The 18,271-nt window shown below is 30.4% G+C and overlaps 3 protein-coding genes across 6 annotated transcripts; 2 read left to right on the forward strand and 1 right to left on the reverse strand.

Annotated features, from left to right (window-relative positions):
- The first annotated feature begins 1,971 nt into the window (after window positions 1-1,971).
- LOC123295238 (pre-mRNA-splicing factor ATP-dependent RNA helicase PRP16) lies at window positions 1,972-6,540 on the forward strand. 4 transcript variants are annotated; one of them, XM_044876504.1, is made up of 5 exons: window positions 1,972-2,773; window positions 2,825-3,007; window positions 3,454-4,928; window positions 5,094-5,978; window positions 6,118-6,540. In XM_044876504.1, the coding sequence occupies exons 1-5, from the start codon at window positions 2,043-2,045 to the stop codon at window positions 6,444-6,446; spliced, it is 3,603 nt and encodes a 1,200-aa protein (XP_044732439.1). In that variant the 5' UTR covers window positions 1,972-2,042; the 3' UTR covers window positions 6,447-6,540. The 4 variants fall into 4 exon arrangements, with proteins under 4 accessions (XP_044732439.1, XP_044732440.1, XP_044732442.1 ...); XM_044876505.1 differs by having other exon boundaries at window positions 1,972-2,727; window positions 2,833-3,007; XM_044876507.1 differs by having other exon boundaries at window positions 1,972-2,713.
- Window positions 6,541-7,852: 1,312 nt separating this feature from the next.
- On the reverse strand, window positions 7,853-10,108 carry LOC123295623 (zinc finger BED domain-containing protein 4-like). The gene has a single exon (XM_044877036.1). The coding sequence runs from the start codon at window positions 10,057-10,059 to the stop codon at window positions 7,921-7,923; it is 2,139 nt and encodes a 712-aa protein (XP_044732971.1). The 5' UTR covers window positions 10,060-10,108; the 3' UTR covers window positions 7,853-7,920.
- A 1,656-nt stretch (window positions 10,109-11,764) lies between these two features.
- On the forward strand, window positions 11,765-16,312 carry LOC123296390 (serine/arginine-rich splicing factor 7-like). Its single transcript, XM_044877853.1, has 4 exons — window positions 11,765-11,868; window positions 11,931-12,130; window positions 12,476-12,677; window positions 16,010-16,312. Exons 1-4 carry the CDS (start codon window positions 11,858-11,860, stop codon window positions 16,287-16,289), a joined length of 693 nt encoding a protein of 230 aa, XP_044733788.1. The 5' UTR covers window positions 11,765-11,857; the 3' UTR covers window positions 16,290-16,312.
- The last annotated feature ends 1,959 nt before the right edge of the window (window positions 16,313-18,271 follow it).

Below are 18,271 nucleotides of genomic sequence, written 5' to 3' on the forward strand. Positions count from 1 at the left end.
AACACTTAACATTTACGTCGTACAGGTTGCCTAATGACTAATTTTTTAAGTGAACTTTAACATTGATAGTTTTAAATTTAAACGAAAACTTATTGTTTATTACCAAATAGAAAAATTTGCGCCACTAACTCATGTGTTACTAATGATATATGACACCTAAGAAACACATTCCACGAGGTTTTAGAACAATACGAGTGGTTTCTTTCATTTTTCTTTATTAGCCGATTTTTGTATAACATCTTTTACATACCCTAGGGCTAGTTCAATGAATAAATTAATATCCCAGAAGGCGTAACTAGTTATTTACGGCTGTATAATAGACATGAAAGACATAAGCAAATTTCTATTTAGTTTTTAGTAGTTTTTTTAGTTTAGCATGAAATCAATCATGTTTTTGATAAATATATGTAATATTTTAGGCTTTTTGAGTTACGTTTACAAATTGATACTGAATTTTGCAAATTTTTTGAAATTTTGAAAATATCGACACTGGTAGCACTAATGATTTAAACATTTAAAATAAAAACAAATAACTACTGTTAACGTTAAATCTTCTAAATATGTTATTCCAGTTTAAAATCTTAGCTTTATAATTATTATAAAATATCCTTTTTTGATAATATTAGTCGACATGTGTAGAATTCCGCAGGACGGTAACCGTAGCTAAAAACAGAAAAAAATTCTCCCGACATATACACCTGTTGAATAAGTTTACTGCATACAACATATATCTTCATACGACACTGATTAGTGGCCGGCCATCCAAGTTATTAACTACAAATGTTATTATTTAACTTTTTTTTAAAAAGTGAAAGTAATAATTTTTTTAATTTGGAATAATTTTTAACAAAAATATGTAATAATCTGTATTATTTATTTACTTCAGATTTAATTCTATTGTAAACAAATTATAAATAGATTTATTAATGATTCAGGTGAAAATTGCGGAACTAGACATCATACAAAATATTATTTTATTTTAGACTATTTGTATCATATGGCTATTAAAATTACGAGAAATCAGTTTTTAGACAAAAACCTATGTCATTTTTATTATTATTATATTATATTGATATTATATATTTTTATCTAATAATTTAGTCATTACTTTTTCTATTGAAAATTATTATCTAAGAGTAAATGTAGCTTCCTATCTCTATTAACTCAGAGCCATTCTTCCAAATATCAAGCGCAATCTAGGGATCCGATTTTCCCGTTTCAGATGGAGGGCTCATTCCGGTACACAGGTAAATGTTATTCAAATAATTAGGGATGTATGAGCATGATAACAATGTTTGATTTAAAGGCTCAACATTTTTGTATAGGTAGACTTTTACTCAAAGAATATGTGTTTAAATTTCAGCTTAGATATCCATCAATATAGATACATTGCTCTCATAGAGAAGTTTTTGATAATTTTTACTTGGAATGAATGAAAAAAAATAAAAAAATAAGTGAAAACAAATAATTGACTGAGTTAATTGTTGAAATATCATGTATAGACAGTGTTGATTTCGTGTGTTTATTTTATGTCATGTAAGTAAAGAACGATAGTCGCTCTTAGATAGTCACATTGGTGTATATATAACACGACTGTTGTATCAGACACACATAACTTATATTCTCATATAATACACTACATAATCCATTCCAGATGGAAACTTTTATCTGATTCTACTTATGAAGCAGTATTTCTTCCATAAAGTTTCCCAATTGTTTTCATTTTTTCGAAGGTGAAACCCCAAAGTGGTTGTACTATAAGTATAATATCATATCATATTATGGCCTTTGTTATACAGAAATATAAACAAAGAATGGTGTATTGGAAAGAAATGTATCTTAAAATCCAAATTTTGAATCGAGGAGAATTAACTTTGCCGCTATTTTATTTGAAAAATACAGGTTAACCAACAAAACTAATCGGTTTGTATGACAGATCATTTCATTTTTATATTTTCCTAGCAAGGTTATGTTTATGTTAAACATGTCAAAATAGTATAAATTAAATTATTATTTATAATAATTAAATTGAAGACAGGATAATGAATCCTGATGAAGATGAAAGTGTTCATAGATTAGAGGGTATAAGTAACCAAAAAGGTGGTTTAATTATTAAGAAGAAACAACCAACATTTAAGGTACCACAACCATCATTATTGGGCTTAGATAAACTAGCTGCTCAACGTCGTAAAGAACGTGAATTAGAAAATGCTAGAAAAATATCATTTTCAAACAAAGATGATGATGATTCATCATCTTCGTCTGATAGCTCCGGTGATGAAAAATTACAAGAATCAGAAAAGAAATCGAAACGGAATTATCGTTTAACATACAATGAAACTCCAACCTACACGGGTGGAATAAGTAAAGAAGCTAAAGATCGTCTGCTAGATCGTTTAGCCAAAAATCGTGAAAAAGGTGTTTATGCAAGTACAAAAGATAAACGTGAAAAACGTCGAGATGAATACGAACGAAATCGACATCACGATCGATACAGAGAACGTGATCGATATTATGAACGAAATGGTGGTGATTCGAATCGTAGTGAATCGAGAACACCTCGTTTTAAGGATGAACCACAAACACCGAATTTAAATGTGAAAGAAACAGTCTCTAAATCAACTTGGGACGAAGACGATGTGGGAGATTATCATAGATCTCGATCATCGTGGGATTTTCCTACTCCATCCGTTTACAAAAATTCTGATGATTGGTCAGAAAGAGCGCGTGGTAAAAGCGAACCAAAATCTGAGAGATCAGAAAGATCACATAGGTCTTACAAAACATCAATTAAAAAAGAACCAAAATCTTACAAATCTTCAAGTCGTAAAGGAAAAATTGTTGACGATACACCACGACCTACACCTGTTCATCGCTATAATGTTTGGGCAAAAGATCGTAAAAAAACGGGTGCTACACCATCAGTTGGCAATGAAAATGTAAAATGGAAATCGGATGAAGACAAAGAATTATGGGAAGAAGAGCAACAACGTTTAGATCGAGAATGGTATAACATTTTTTTTTCTAGTTTCCTATTCTTTAATTCTTGATTCCTCATGGAACTGTGGCTAATTTCTAAAATGTCTTGAACGGTGATCTAAATCTAATATCTTCCAACTCTAACTCTTAATATTTACTAATTCTTTATTTCGTCAAAACGGCAGTCAAACCAAAACGTTTTCGATAACATGATAGCAGCTAAAAAAGTTTTATTCGTTTTTTAAATAAATAATCCATAATTTTTTCACTAATTGTGACACTAATCCAGATATCATTCATACATCAAAATAGTCTGTTATACAAGTTGAAGCGCGAAAATCATCGGTTCAAATACGTGACTATCTCTTGGTCTATTAAACCAGATGTGCTTATTAGTCATATGAATTTTCTATTTGGGTGTAAACTCAAAATTTTCACTTCAATGTGGAAAATTAACATTATTTATTGTAACAGGTATAACATCGATGAAGGTTACGATGAAGAAAATAACCCATTTTCTACAATTAGCGAAGAATACACAAAGAAAAAAGAAGAACAACTAGAACAACGTAAAAAGAAACGAATATCAGCACAACAGAGACAAATTAACAAGGATAATGAATTATGGGAAAGAAATCGAATGTTAACGTCTGGAGTTGTACACACAGTTGATGTAAACGAAGATTTCGATGAAGAGAGTGTAGATCGTGTCCATTTGCTTGTACATAATATTGTTCCACCATTTCTTGATGGTCGAATAGTATTTACAAAACAACCAGAACCTGTAATTCCAGTCAAAGATCCAACATCAGATATGGCATTAGTATCACGTAAAGGTTCAGCTTTAGTTCGTGCCTATCGTGAGCAAAAAGAACGTAGGAAAGCGCAAAAGAAACATTGGGAGCTAGGCGGTACAACGATCGGAAATATAATGGGTATTAAAAAGAAAGAAGATGAACCTGACGCCAAAATGAATGTAGAAGAGGATACAGCTGATTATAAAGCGGATCATAAGTTTGCAGATCATATGCGTGGAGACGTTGCAGTTGCAAGTGATTTTGCAAAGAAAAAGTCTTTTGAACAACAACGTCGATATTTACCAGCGTTCGCAGTACGTCAAGAATTGTTAAATGTTATACGGGAGAATTCTGTAGTCATAATTGTAGGTGAAACTGGAAGCGGGAAAACAACACAATTAACACAGTACTTACATGAAGATGGTTATACGAAATATGGAATGATTGGATGTACGCAACCGCGTCGGGTCGCTGCTATGTCGGTCGCGAAACGTGTTAGTGATGAAATGCATACACGTTTAGGTGATGAAGTAGGTTACGCAATTCGTTTTGAGGATTGTACTTCTGAAAAAACTGTTATTAAATACATGACTGATGGTATTTTATTACGAGAATCCTTACGAGAGCCTGATTTGGATCATTATTCAGCAATTATTATGGACGAAGCTCACGAACGGTCTTTAAATACTGACGTACTATTTGGATTGTTACGTGAAGTTGTTGCCCGAAGGCATGATTTAAAATTAATTGTAACATCAGCTACCATGGATTCTAGTAAATTTTCAATGTTTTTTGGTAATGTTCCAACTTTTACTATTCCTGGTCGTACATTCCCTGTAGAGGTTATGTATAGTAAAAATCCTGTTGAAGATTATGTCGATGCAGCTGTTAAACAAGCAATACAGATTCATTTACAACCATTATCAGGTGATATGTTGATATTTATGCCGGGTCAGGAAGATATTGAAGTTACTTGTGAAGTTTTAGCGGAACGTTTATCAGAAATCGACACTGCTCCACAATTAACAATTTTACCAATTTATTCTCAATTGCCATCCGATTTACAAGCGAAAATATTCCAAAGGTCACCAGAAGGTTCACGGAAATGTGTGGTTGCTACAAATATTGCAGAAACTTCCTTAACAGTTGATGGTAAGTCAAATATTTTTTTTTTTTTTTTAATATAGTGCCAAAAAAAATGTGTTTTCTTAAAAATTAGGTCGATAATATTTCATGTTTATATTCGACTTCGCAGATGTAATTTTGTATTTAACCTTTGATAATTTTTTTCTATAACCTGTGTTTTTATTGTCGCAGGTATTATATTTGTGATCGACTCGGGATATTGTAAACTGAAAGTTTACAATCCACGAATTGGTATGGATGCCTTACAAATTTACCCTATAAGTCAAGCAAATGCAGGCCAACGAAGTGGTAGAGCAGGGCGAACCGGTCCTGGTATTGCATATCGTTTGTACACTCGACGACAATATCAAGACGAATTATTAGCTGCAACGGTACCAGAAATTCAACGAACAAATCTAGCAAATACTGTCCTATTATTAAAATCTTTAGGTGTACGCCATCTTTTACAATTTCATTTCATGGATCCTCCACCACAAGATAATATTTTAAATTCATTGTATCAATTATGGATCTTAGGTGCATTAGATAACACCGGAGAATTAACGCCATTAGGTAAACAAATGGCTGAGTTCCCATTGGATCCACCTCAATGTCAAATGTTAATTGTTAGCAATCAAATGGGTTGTACAAATGAAATATTAATTATTGTCTCAATGTTATCGGTCCCATCGATATTTTATCGCCCCAAAGGGCGTGAAGAAGAGGCTGATGGTGTTCGTGAAAAATTTCAAGTACCTGAAAGTGATCATTTAACTTATTTAAATGTTTATAATCAATGGAAAATGAATAGTTATTCAGCGAATTGGTGTAATGAACATTTTATACATATAAAAGCAATGCGAAAAGTTCGTGAAGTTCGCCAACAATTGAAAGATATACTTGTTCAACAAAAAATGGAAGTCACTTCTTGCGGTACTGAATGGGATATTGTTAGAAAATGTATCTGTTCAGCATATTTCCATCAAGCAGCTCGATTGAAAGGAATTGGTGAATACGTTAATTTGCGTACTGGAATGCCATGTCATTTACATCCAACTTCTGCGTTATTTGGTTTAGGTGAGTTTACCAACTTTCTCATTCTTTAGTGTTTAGTTTATAATCGAGGTAATAAAACAGAGAAATTACCAAAAGGTCCAAATAATATCACTCTCTATCTTTGACTCGCCATGCCTTAACGCATTTCTTTTAATTTTAGGTAATACCCCAGATTATGTGGTGTATCATGAACTAGTAATGACAGCACGTGAATACATGCAATGTGTAACATCCGTGGATGGTCATTGGTTAGCTGAATTGGGTCCTATGTTTTTCTCTGTGAAAGAAACCGGACGTTCTGGACTCGCCAAACGTAAACAAGCTGCTGAACATTTACAAGAAATGGAATCACAAATGGAAGACGCACAAAAAGCAATCAAAGCGCGTAAAGAAGAAGAAGAGCGGAAAGAAGCTGCTTTGAGTAAGGGACAAGAGATTTTAACACCTGGAACAACTCCACGACGTACACCAGCAAGATTTGGTTTATAAAAGTTATTTTAAATATGTTGTATTTTTCGTAAGAGTTAGAATTTAATGTGAATAAGAATTTTGTAATTATTCATTTTAATATATATTTTATTTAAAAAAATTGATGTAGTGTTATCATTTAATCATTATTTACCAAACAAACACACTGAAAAGAGAGAGTTTCTGAGATATCGCAATATTTGGATCGATTTTAGTTCGTATCTCAAAAACTATTCGACCAGTCTGCAAATGCACCTGATTTTTGAGTTTTATCGAAATTGGAGATTAAAAAAATTTTGAGATTTTTTGCAATTTTTTAATGGGTACGGTACCCCTTTAAAAATATCGAGAAAATCGGAAAAAAAATTTTGTTTTGGAATTTGATGAAACTCAGTGGATGGGGTAATTTTCCAAACCAAAAAGTATAAAAATCAGGTTAATTTAATGATTGGACCTATAGAAAGTTACAAAGTCAGCGCGGATTATGGGCAAAACTTCATTTTCAAAAAAATTAAAATCCATAAAATTGTAAACGAAAGGGAGGATAAGTGAGGGCTATAACGTGATAGTCTCTGTTTAAAAATGAGAAATTTCGTAGCAAAGCGGGCGGGTATCTGCTAGTAAGTATATATGTACATATGTTTATGACAAGGACACAGAGGAACTCGACACTGACAGTCTTCTCTCTCATTCATCATATCGCATTCACTTACAGACTAGCAAATTCTTCGCGTTCTCTATGTATAATATTCTATGGTGTAAACAGCATCCAAATAAATTGGACATAAAAAGTCCAATTCCTTTAAGTGTGCCGTGAAGGAAAGCAAATTGTGGAAAATCGCCTAATAGAAATTTAGGCGCAAGAGACATTCTAAAATCGCCCAATTTGTGGAAAAACGTCCAATCTGGCAACCCTGCTGACGTTATTATAATAAACAGATTCGGAACTATTCATACTTAATCGAAGGTTGTCAAATTGTTACTATCCCAGCAGACTTCAAACGTAAGAGAAATCAAATATGAAAATTATTATTGTGAAAAGTTTACCTTCCATTAATCTGCTATTGTTATTTTATAATTTCAGTAGTCCACCTCAGGAATGGAGTCAGATTCTGCCGTTTTCAGCAGCCATAAAATCTTACCATTCATGAATCCCTATCCTACGTCGAAAATTTGTTTTATAATAAAGAAATTGGCACCATGAATCAGGGGGATAAGAAAACAATTAACAACTTTTCTTTTATTTATTATTAAATAATTCGTTTTTGTCGGTGAGTAACACTACAAATATTTTCATATTTTATCTAAAATTAATTAACATAGGTAGATAACACGTTTATCATTAAATTTACAAAAAATTATATTATTTTTACATTCATTAACTTAAAAATTGTTTAGAGTTTACGGTTTGTTCGATTCACGGGATCTTCTTAAAACAAAGAATTGTTTAACATACAGAGTGAATCCATAAGAATTTTTAATTTGTATTTTAAGATTAGTTTATTAAAAAATCTAAATTTGCGTTTAAGAATAATATTTTGGAGATTTTTGAACCACTAAGTCTATTTCGGTTTTCATGTAGTATCCCACTATTTTTCGAAAAGATACGTTCATGTGGTAAAGATGTTGGAATAACACAAAGTCGATTTTTAACTAATGTTATAAGTTTTGGATAAATATTTTTTCGTTGCTGCCACCAAATTAATGGATTTTCACTTCTTGGAAGAAGCGGCTCTTGTAAATATTTATCTAATTCAAGAACGGCGTCATCTCGTGGATTCCTATTTTGGATTACTTGCTTAGTTTGTATGTCGAATTGATTCCATAAACTATCACTTTCTGTTTTTACATTCACATGATGAAACAAACTATCTTTTGAACCGATTCTTTCTTCCAAAGAAGTCATATAATTCAAAACAGATTGTCTAGCTTTTTCGAAATGATTATCATCATGAAATCCAAAGTTCTTAAATCGTGGATCTAAAAGTGTTGCTTCCGCTATTATCATACTTTCTCCTATATAATTCAATTTTGTTTCTACTTGTTCGATGATTTTGTTTATAAACTTTAAATACTCATGAGATTCGACTGTTTCATTTAGAATATTTTCATTTTTGAATTCATAACACTTTCTAAGTAATAAATCACATAAAAAAATCAACTTTGATATTGTAACTGATTTTTCCGCGCTTATTTCTACAGTTATTTTCTCGAAGAATTTTAATACTTCACAAACGTTTTCTAGTAAAAACCAATCAATTTCTGTTAGATGGGTGTCCGTTAAAATGGAAATAATGGATTCTTTAATGCTTAAAATTCTGGTAAACATTTCATAAGTGGAAATCCAATACATTTTCACATCATTAACAACTTTCAATTGAATTGGAACTCCCATTTGTTTTTGAATACTTTCTAGATTTTCCGCAGCTTGTGTATTACTATTGAAATGTTCTACAATAAGTTTAATCTTTGAATGTAAGGTCTTTATTTCTAAAAGTGCCGATTGAACTATTGCATTAAGTGAATGACCAAAACATGGAATATGATTCCATCCGCACATTTCCACCGCAGCAGATATATTTTTTGTATTATCAGTAACCACTGCTGAAATCTTTTCATTTATGTTCCATTCACTAGAAATACGTTTTATTTCACCGGATATATCATCAATGCTGTGCTCTTCGTTATATCTAAAACAATCTAATAAATAACTTTTTAGCGTAAAATTTTCATCCAAAAAATGTACGGTAATAGCTTGGAAATGATCGTTGTTTATAGATGTCCAACTATCCGTTGTAATTGTTACACCAGAATTACTTGTTGCTCTCAATTCTTCATGAATTTGGTTTGAAATTTTCAAATGTAACTCTGTTAATAACGTATTCAAAGCTTTACGGTCGGGAATTGTATATTGAGGATTCAACAATGATATCAGTTTTCGAAATTCTACATTTTCAATCATATCAAAAGGATGATAATTTTTAACAATCATCTTTAATAACTGCATATCAATCGCTTTGTTTCGAATTAAACTTATTTTAATAGGTTTCAACTTCTTTTGCGGTGGTGGTGAATCTTGGGAAATGGATGGTTTAATATCTAAAGGATCTTCATCAAATGAATTTTCTTCATTTGTGGCGATATTATCCTCATTCATTGAAAATGTTTTTTCGATTTGTATACTCAAGTGTTTTTTCTTATAATGCCTAATTAAGTTTGTGGTTGATTTATTCTTTATGGAAATTTCTTTGCCACATTGATTACATCTTGCTCGTGAATCACTTAAAAGAGTAAAACGTTTCCATGCTGCGCTTCTTTTCATTTTCATCGATACTTCTGGCGTTGATTCTATTTGCGATGTTTCTGGTATATAATTATCGTAAGCATAGAACGTATTTACGTTATCTGATTCATCTAAGTCTTCTTCATTTTCCTCTTTTTTGCACACACTTACTGCGGGAACACTTTTTTGTACTTTAACGATATTGTGTTTATTTTTAACATGTCTGAGTAAGTTAGTGGTTGCTTTGTTCTTTGTTGAAAGTTCGTTACCACATATATCACATTTTACTTTTGTTTCTGATATAACAGTAAAAAGATTCCAAATTGTGCTTTTTTTCTTTACAGAACTCATTTTAGTTGTTCAATATTTAACGATTTTAAAATAAAAAATAACAATCAAAGCTTAAAGTAACCATTCAATAAACATTATAATCACTAATATTAAATTGGATCAAATACAATATAATGGAACGTTTGTAATAAATATTCCAATTTGAATTTTAAAAGAAAACCGCCCGAAAATGTATCTGAATCTGAATCTTTTTTTATAAGTACTTTGAATCAAATTCATTAACCATGTTAAATGAATATGAATATGATTTAAAACCATAGACACACAACTGATTGTATTTGTCAAACGAATCAAAAGAATGAATCATAGATAAAAATACTTGGCTTACTAATACTTTGTATTGCATTGTTATCCAGTCAAATTACACTTTGAAGGTTACAAAAATTCCCATAAAGGTAAAAATTGGTATGAATGTTCAGAATACTATTATAAATGAATTGTGAAAAGTCCCCATCAATCCTCCTTGTGCAAAAAATTTTATTGAGGGGGGAAGTTTGCAAAAATAGGTTTTTCGCGTTTTTCAGCAAAACGATGAGTTTACCAGCAAAAATAGTTTAGACAAAAATTGTAGATCATTCAATTTGCTACAAAATGTGTCTCTGAACCTTTTTTCATAAGTGCTGCCATTTTGGTGATATAGCGGTTCAAAGAATTGAAAAAATTATTTTATTCGTTTATATACATTTTTGAACCGCTATACGAGTAAAAATATGAGTCCCTATATCTTATACATACAAATTTAAAAATTTTTAGAATTTGAATCAACGTCAAGAACTCCGTCCCTATTTGTATTTAGTAGCATGGACTGAGTAACATCTGTGTTTCATTCAACCTACCTCGTTTCAAAGGTCAAATACTTCACAAAATACGGTTAGTTTTAAGTATTGAAAGGGGTGGTGAATTTTCGGAGTACCTGAAAGACCAGACATCTGTAAAAACTCATGTGCAGTGTCGAAAAAATTATACTCGAAAAAGTAGCATTGATGCTGTGAAAAGACAGCGCCAAGAAGAAGAAGCTGGTTCATCAAAACTAAGTCCTCATATCTTTACTCGTATAACGGTTCAAAAATGTATTACGAAAAAAATAATTTGTTCAATTCTTTGAACCGCTATATCACGAAAAAAAGGTGTAGAGACACTTTTTGTAGAGAATCAGATTATCTATAATTTTTGTCTGAATTATTTTTGTTGTGACTGTCTGAAGTCTGTTTTGACTTTGTCATTGCGCTCAATCTATTCTTAGTTTCGAATTTCATTTCTTAACACGAAATTCTCAAGTCAGTCGTGAAATTTCATTATCGATAAAACTATAATAGTTTCGCTAAAAGTTGCTAAAAGTACGTTAACCATTAGTACGTAACCATTATTAAATAAGAATTTTTTCTTTACCGATTTAGTTGGATACTTGGATTCATTGGCAAATATATAGTTTATGGAAAAGTTCCAATCAAAACTTGTTTTTAAAAAATCGGCAAAAACTGATTTTAAATTTTAACTCTATATTTTTATATTTATTTCGGTAAAATTCGTTAGAGGTCGTTATTTTATTTTTAATGCTCATGTGCAATACTATTGATTATTGTCTCTTTTGAGTTTTGGTGGTTTTAATAGTTTTGACTACACAAAGTACTAAAAACCATAAAAAATTGTAAAATAATGAATGATCTTTTAAGAAATAAATGAAAATAATTATTTAAAAAGCAAATGTCTTGAAGTTTTAGTCACAAGATATATCTACTTAATAGATATAATAGTTGCTTAAGCATTTTTAAGTTTTGAAAGTCAAATTACATTCACCATGAGTTTGAGGTAAAAATAAAACTAAATTTTACACATTTATATAATTTTAAATAATATTTATTTTATTTTAGACGTAAAATGTCTCGTTATGCTACCGATTGTAAATTGTATGTTGGAGATTTAGGAAGTAATGCTTCAAAACAAGAATTAGAAGATGCATTTAGTTATTACGGTCCCTTGCGTAATGTTTGGGTTGCTAGAAATCCACCAGGATTTGCATTTGTTGAATTTGAAGATCCTAGAGACGCAGAAGATGCTGTTAGGGGATTAGGTTTTGTATCATTTTAGCACAATCATGAGAATAACAACATCCGTGTCGCCGTGATTTGGCGGTGGAAACTGATAATAATTATAAAAATATTGATGTTGACGCGTTTGCGTTTCCCGCAAATGAATGTGGAAATTATAGTTGTGTCTTTGTTACTCTTACATTACACAAAACAAGTGAAAAATTGCAAATTGATACACTTCATTTTTTTTTTTTGTATTTTTGCAAATTTTTATCGTTTAATCGCGGTATCACGGAGATATCTTTACCACAGATATCGTTATCGAACTTACAAATCAATTGATAAAGAAAAATTCGTAATTATTATAAAATTATATGATTCCCTAGATGGTCGAACCGTTTGCGGTAGAAGAGCACGAGTTGAAATGTCTAATGGAAAAAGTGGTGGTGGAGGTCGTTACCGTGGTCCTCCACCAAGATCACGTGGTCGACCATTTCATCCAGATGATAGATGCTATGAATGTGGAGATCGTGGACATTATGCAAGAGATTGTACTCGACATCGTAAAGGTGGAAGCGGTCGTCGAAGGTAAGTTATGTTGAATGATGTAATCCATTTGCTTCCACTTCAAATTCTACTAAAAACAGATGTTTTACATTTACAACTGATGAAATCTCCTACCACTTTATAAGGGCAATTTTTGAATCGTATTTATAATTTTATTTCTTGTTAACAAATAGTTATTTTTTACCTAGAGGTTAAATAACTCCATTTTTTTAAAATAAAATTTGCCCTTAAAATACTAAAGAACTGGGCAAAACATTTATTATAAAATTTAAATTTGCGATCAATGATTTAAATAATTTTTTAACTAGGATTCTGATTTTGTGATCGAATCCCGAGCATGAAAATTTGTTAATTTATTTACCATAATAAGTCATCGGCCGTGTCAAGTTCGGTTGTTTTTATTATTGGAATAATAAAATGCCAAATGTTTGTGGCTGATACGATGATCTGTAAATTATCTACCAAGGCTTGATAAATTTATTAGTTTTGATATCGTGAAATGATGGTAGTAAGTGGTCGCCTTTTTTTGTTCAATAGCATTCGGAAAAATATTTTCAGCCAATAACTGCCAATTTTATTAAAAACTACTTATTTTCCCCCATAAATCGATCACTTATTAAAAGCTACGGTAAATTTAATAAATTTTCATTTTATACCTCGATAACTCGATAATTTTTACTTTTAATTACCGTTTAACTCCAATGAATTCCAAGAAAATAATATAACATAAAACTTATATCTCTGATTTTTGAGATTTACATTTTAATGAAATTATTTAAAAATAAATATTTGCCTACTTCTTTCAAAAATATACAACAAGAGCGGTGTTAAAATAATCTTGAAAGATACTAAAAACGTAATTTAAAAAATCATGACGTGTTCACATTGATTTTGCTACAAAGCATCGTTTTATAGGTATTTTTTGAGATGAGAGAGCGCCGATCAGATTCAAAAGGTAATCAATTCTCATAGATCACACATTCCACTCGTCGTCTTGATGTGTGAAACGCACGCATTCAATCACTGACACACACAAATGTGAGTTCCAACAACTAAAGAAAGAAATTCACATGTATGGTATGTATAATCAGATGGTCTACGTAGACTCTTCGCAGACGATTTACTGTGTACTCTACGACGATGACTTTCAAGTTCAATATGGCCTCCTCTCCTACGACTACTCTACTACTTGCGTACTTCCGACGACGTGTTAAAGAGAGACTGCTAGCTACTTCTCCTTGTACCTCTAGACCGTAGTATTTCGTCGTCTTCACGTCAGTTCTACTGTCAATTCTACTAATAGTGTGTCATTTGCAAAACAAAACACAAAATGCAGTAAGATTTATAGTAATTTGAAAATAATATATTTTTTAATTTTTTATTAACAAATTAAATCATTCATTCGTTTGTTTGAATGTATGTATCACTTTGAAAAGTTTTAAGTTCAATTTGAAAACATTATCAAATTTAAGATTTAACATTTTGTATAAGTTCGTTTGGAGATTGGAGGCTTACTCCTCGACATTCGAATACTACAATTATTTAGTAATAAGACTCGCGGCATTGATTTTACAAAACATGATTAAAGCGACGTCTCTTGGTAATCATATTCATTAGATCCAAAAACATTTTATGGAACAAGTTGCCACTCGCTGCTATTGAGGTATGAGTGGAGTTATAATGTCCCTTATTATACCTTTACACACATTATGCTCAGAAATGGAACAGCCAACTACAAGATAACTCGTAGAAAGAATCTGTAAACTGTAAGTAAGTTTGGGACTTAATTAGTATGTGCTGCCAAGGGGTATTTCTTAATTATATTTTACTAAGACCATTGCCATAAGCGTCTAACTAAAGTAATTGTGATTTTATTTATAATTCAGTATTAGATACTTCTAATTACTAAGATTAAAGAAAATTTTGTGATTTTAATCCTGTTATTTGGCTCTTAAAAACATGATGCTGTTCTCAAATTGAATGTATCCATATTGAATTATCTGCATAAATGCTGAAAGCGTAATGAATATTTCCAACAATTTTAGTTGTTTCCAGAATATAACCACAGATTTGAATTAAAATTAAAGTAATAAGTTTTTCCGTGATAATTATTCGTAGGTCCTAAATAAATAAAAAGATTTGAACTCGGTAAAAGAAACACATTTTCTTTGGTATTCTTGAATGTTTTTCCAATCAAAAATCAGAAAAAAAGGAATTGATCAAATCAATTTTATTTTAGTTCCATAAATTTAATACAGGGTGGGCCAATTTTATTTTAGTTCCATAATTTTAATCTATTATGGCTGTGACTCGTTTAGACTATTAAAAAAACCCGAAGAACTAGGCATCAAATTGGACGTACCTGATGTCAGAACATGATTTGATTTATTAACTACAAAACGAGATATTAGCCATTTTAGATTAAAATGCCCCACTCTGTATACAACTATATAGCCAGCAGAGAAAGAGGTTTAATGAAATAATTAAAGTGCAGATGATCGTTTCTCTCTCGCACAGTTTATTCTGCGCATGCGTTGTCACATCATGAAGGTCGTGCTCATTGTGAATGACAATAGACCTTTTCATTTTAAGAAATGATTCTTTTTTGATTCGGGCAGTGCTGTTTGACAAAGAGGGGAAATATTTGTTATCTTTACTTCTATGGTATTTGACAATTGTCCGAAATAAAAGCGAATCGGTGAAAAAGGTGTATAAACAATGGAACGCTGGCTATATAAATATATAAATATATTACATATATGTTTATTTCGTTACTATAGTTGTCTTTTTGGTAAATTCCTTACTTTTCCTTTTTTGGTTGTCATTTATTTTGGTAAATTCTTCATTTCCATTTCAGATTCATGAAAAAAACTTAAGAAACTTGCTAAGACCGAGTATTTATTTTATACAATTGACAGTTTTCACGAAAATAAAACATGTAATAAAGCAAAATAGTCGTATCCTACGTACAAACAGATTTAAAATATGCGGCTCAAAATTAGCCCATTAGACTTAAACTTTTCATAATTTTTTTTTTTAACTTTCAAGAAAAAATACAACAAAATAAAAAATATTAAACCTGATAATAGTTGTAGTTTTCATGGAAAAAAATTAAACGCATATTTTAAATCTTTCTGCTATATTTTTTTTTTGTTGCTAAAAAATTAAGACTAATTTTAAAATGGGTTAGAAATGAGTGAATCCTATTATATGGGATCTTATTTTAATTTTAGAAATTATCAAAGAAAATAAATACGACTCACCCATTTCTTATGTATAACTAATTTAATAATAAATTAAAAATAGACAAATCATTGTCATAAATAATAATATTTTAATGATTTTTTGTTTAGATCTAACAGTCGTAGTAGCCGAGATCGATCTAGATCACGTTCAAAAGATCGTCGCAGTCATTCACGAAGTGAATCCGATCGCTCCAGATCCCGTTCACGGGGCAGAAGAGATAAGTCTAAATCAAAATCTCCACGTTCTGGTTCGGAGGGTGGAGGGCGTCATCATCGAAGTCGTTCAAACAGTCGAAATAATGATAAATTAAGATCAAAATCTAGGTCGCATTCACGATCAAAATCGAGGTCACGCACAGAAAATGGAGTTACTTCTCCAAAAAATTGAAAATTGTACAAAAGCTCATGTCAATTAAAATTCAAATTATTTATTTTACTTTTATTTGACTTTTAATGCATCTTAGTTAATATTACCAGACTAAGATAAAGAAAAATTGAATTTTCAGAAATTGTTAATCACTTTCTCTGTAAAAAGTTGCACAAAATCCAAGTTTCAGAGCGAGAAATTTGAGAAATTTTTTCAAGTGAATGAAAGTAAAAATTTTTTAAAGTGCTTCTTTTACACGCTATTGTCTTTTGGACATATTTATTTTCATCTCAGGCCCTATCCTTCATCCGTAGCCCTATAAATTTTATTTAAAAAGATAAATAGAGTAAGACTTTTTAAGTTCAGCAAAAAAATAGGCGATGATCCTCAAAATCGGTTTAGTTTGGAGAAGGCTCTAAGCAAAAAGGTAATTTAATGGAGAGTGTCCTCAGATATGTTTCAAGTGCAAGTTTAGGATTCCGTACCCGAAAATTTGTCGGGGATTTTTTAAATTTTGTAAATTTCACTTGTTTATTATAATTAATAAAAAAAATTACTTAAATATACTTTAGATGAATTATTGTTTCATTTGTATAATATGAATTTGTGGCAAAGAAATTAATGCAACTTCTCTATTGTATCAATTAACATATTTGGCAATTATTAAGTACCTACTAATCAAAGTATTTTATTTATTATATTATTTTCAATTATCTTCTTTTTTTCTTTTAGTTTTGTTCATTCCTATTATGTAAATCTTTTCTTCAAATATAAAAATAAACTATATTTAAATCAACTCATATTAAATTAATTGTTTTTAATGATTATAATTTCTTTCTTATAAACAAATTCTCTACATTTTTCGACCCTTATATAAAGCAAGAAAGCGATTTTGTAAAGTTCTAAAAGCATTAATACCTACTCGCGAACAAGTTTCGCAAATTAAATTTTTTGATAATTATTGCTCTTTGCCTTGCTTACTTAAAGTTGAGAGACATATAAGTAGGACCTTAGAATTACATGTCGCCTACCTATTAATCGAATTCCACTTAATATATGTATAAACAATTTAAAATACAACAAGTTAAATTTCGCCTTACTCGAATTTGAAGTATAATTTTCAATGAAAAATTTATTGTTGCAACACAAGACAGCTAGATGTATGTATATGTAGGTAGTTATGTGGGAATTTTTAGTTGGTCACAGTAGTTTTCAGCTAGCTATTAGCAATAGTCCACGTGGATCCAAACAAAAGCTGTGACCATCATTTCATATACCCTACCATTTTTACTGTTAAAATAAAAAATTATAATTTATTTAAATCAAAGTTGCGTTCATGAATTTTTATTAATATTTTTTTTACTGCATATTTCTAAATTAACAAATTATTTTGAAGCCTACAGCTAAAATGAAATGATTTTGCTCGTTCATGAATCTAAAGTCACTTTTTAGCTCTAGAATGGAAACCCAAAACAAAATATATAATTTGGATTTAGCACTCGTTTAGTATATAGCTTAAATATTAATTATTCAATACACGAAGGTTAGTTAAATTTATCGAACCTTCGTGATTCAATGTTAGGAATAGAAATGATACTTTCTTATATATATATATAAGAAAGTATCATTTCTATTCCTATAATATAATATCTTTTTAATTACTTAAAATTAATTAATAAAAGTATACAAATTCAGTGAGGGCATTTAAAAATTTCTAAAACAGAAATTCATTTTTTTATACGGACGTGACAATAAAATACGGGCTTGTCAAATTTATTGACATACTGTATGATATTAATTATTTATATTTTATATGGTATTTCATTAAATTATACTATTCTACTGCTTTTTATTAGAAAACTTAATAATAACGAGTGTAAATTCTGTGTTGTCAATTCATTTTTTTAAAGTGTAAATTATACATTGAACTGTCACCAATTGACAGATCACGTGCTTATACGTCATCAACAGAGAGTGCCAGAAAACTGTGTTTAAATATCTCA

Source organism: Chrysoperla carnea, chromosome 3, assembly GCF_905475395.1.
Source record: "Chrysoperla carnea chromosome 3, inChrCarn1.1, whole genome shotgun sequence".
NCBI classification, from domain to species: domain Eukaryota; kingdom Metazoa; phylum Arthropoda; class Insecta; order Neuroptera; family Chrysopidae; genus Chrysoperla; species Chrysoperla carnea.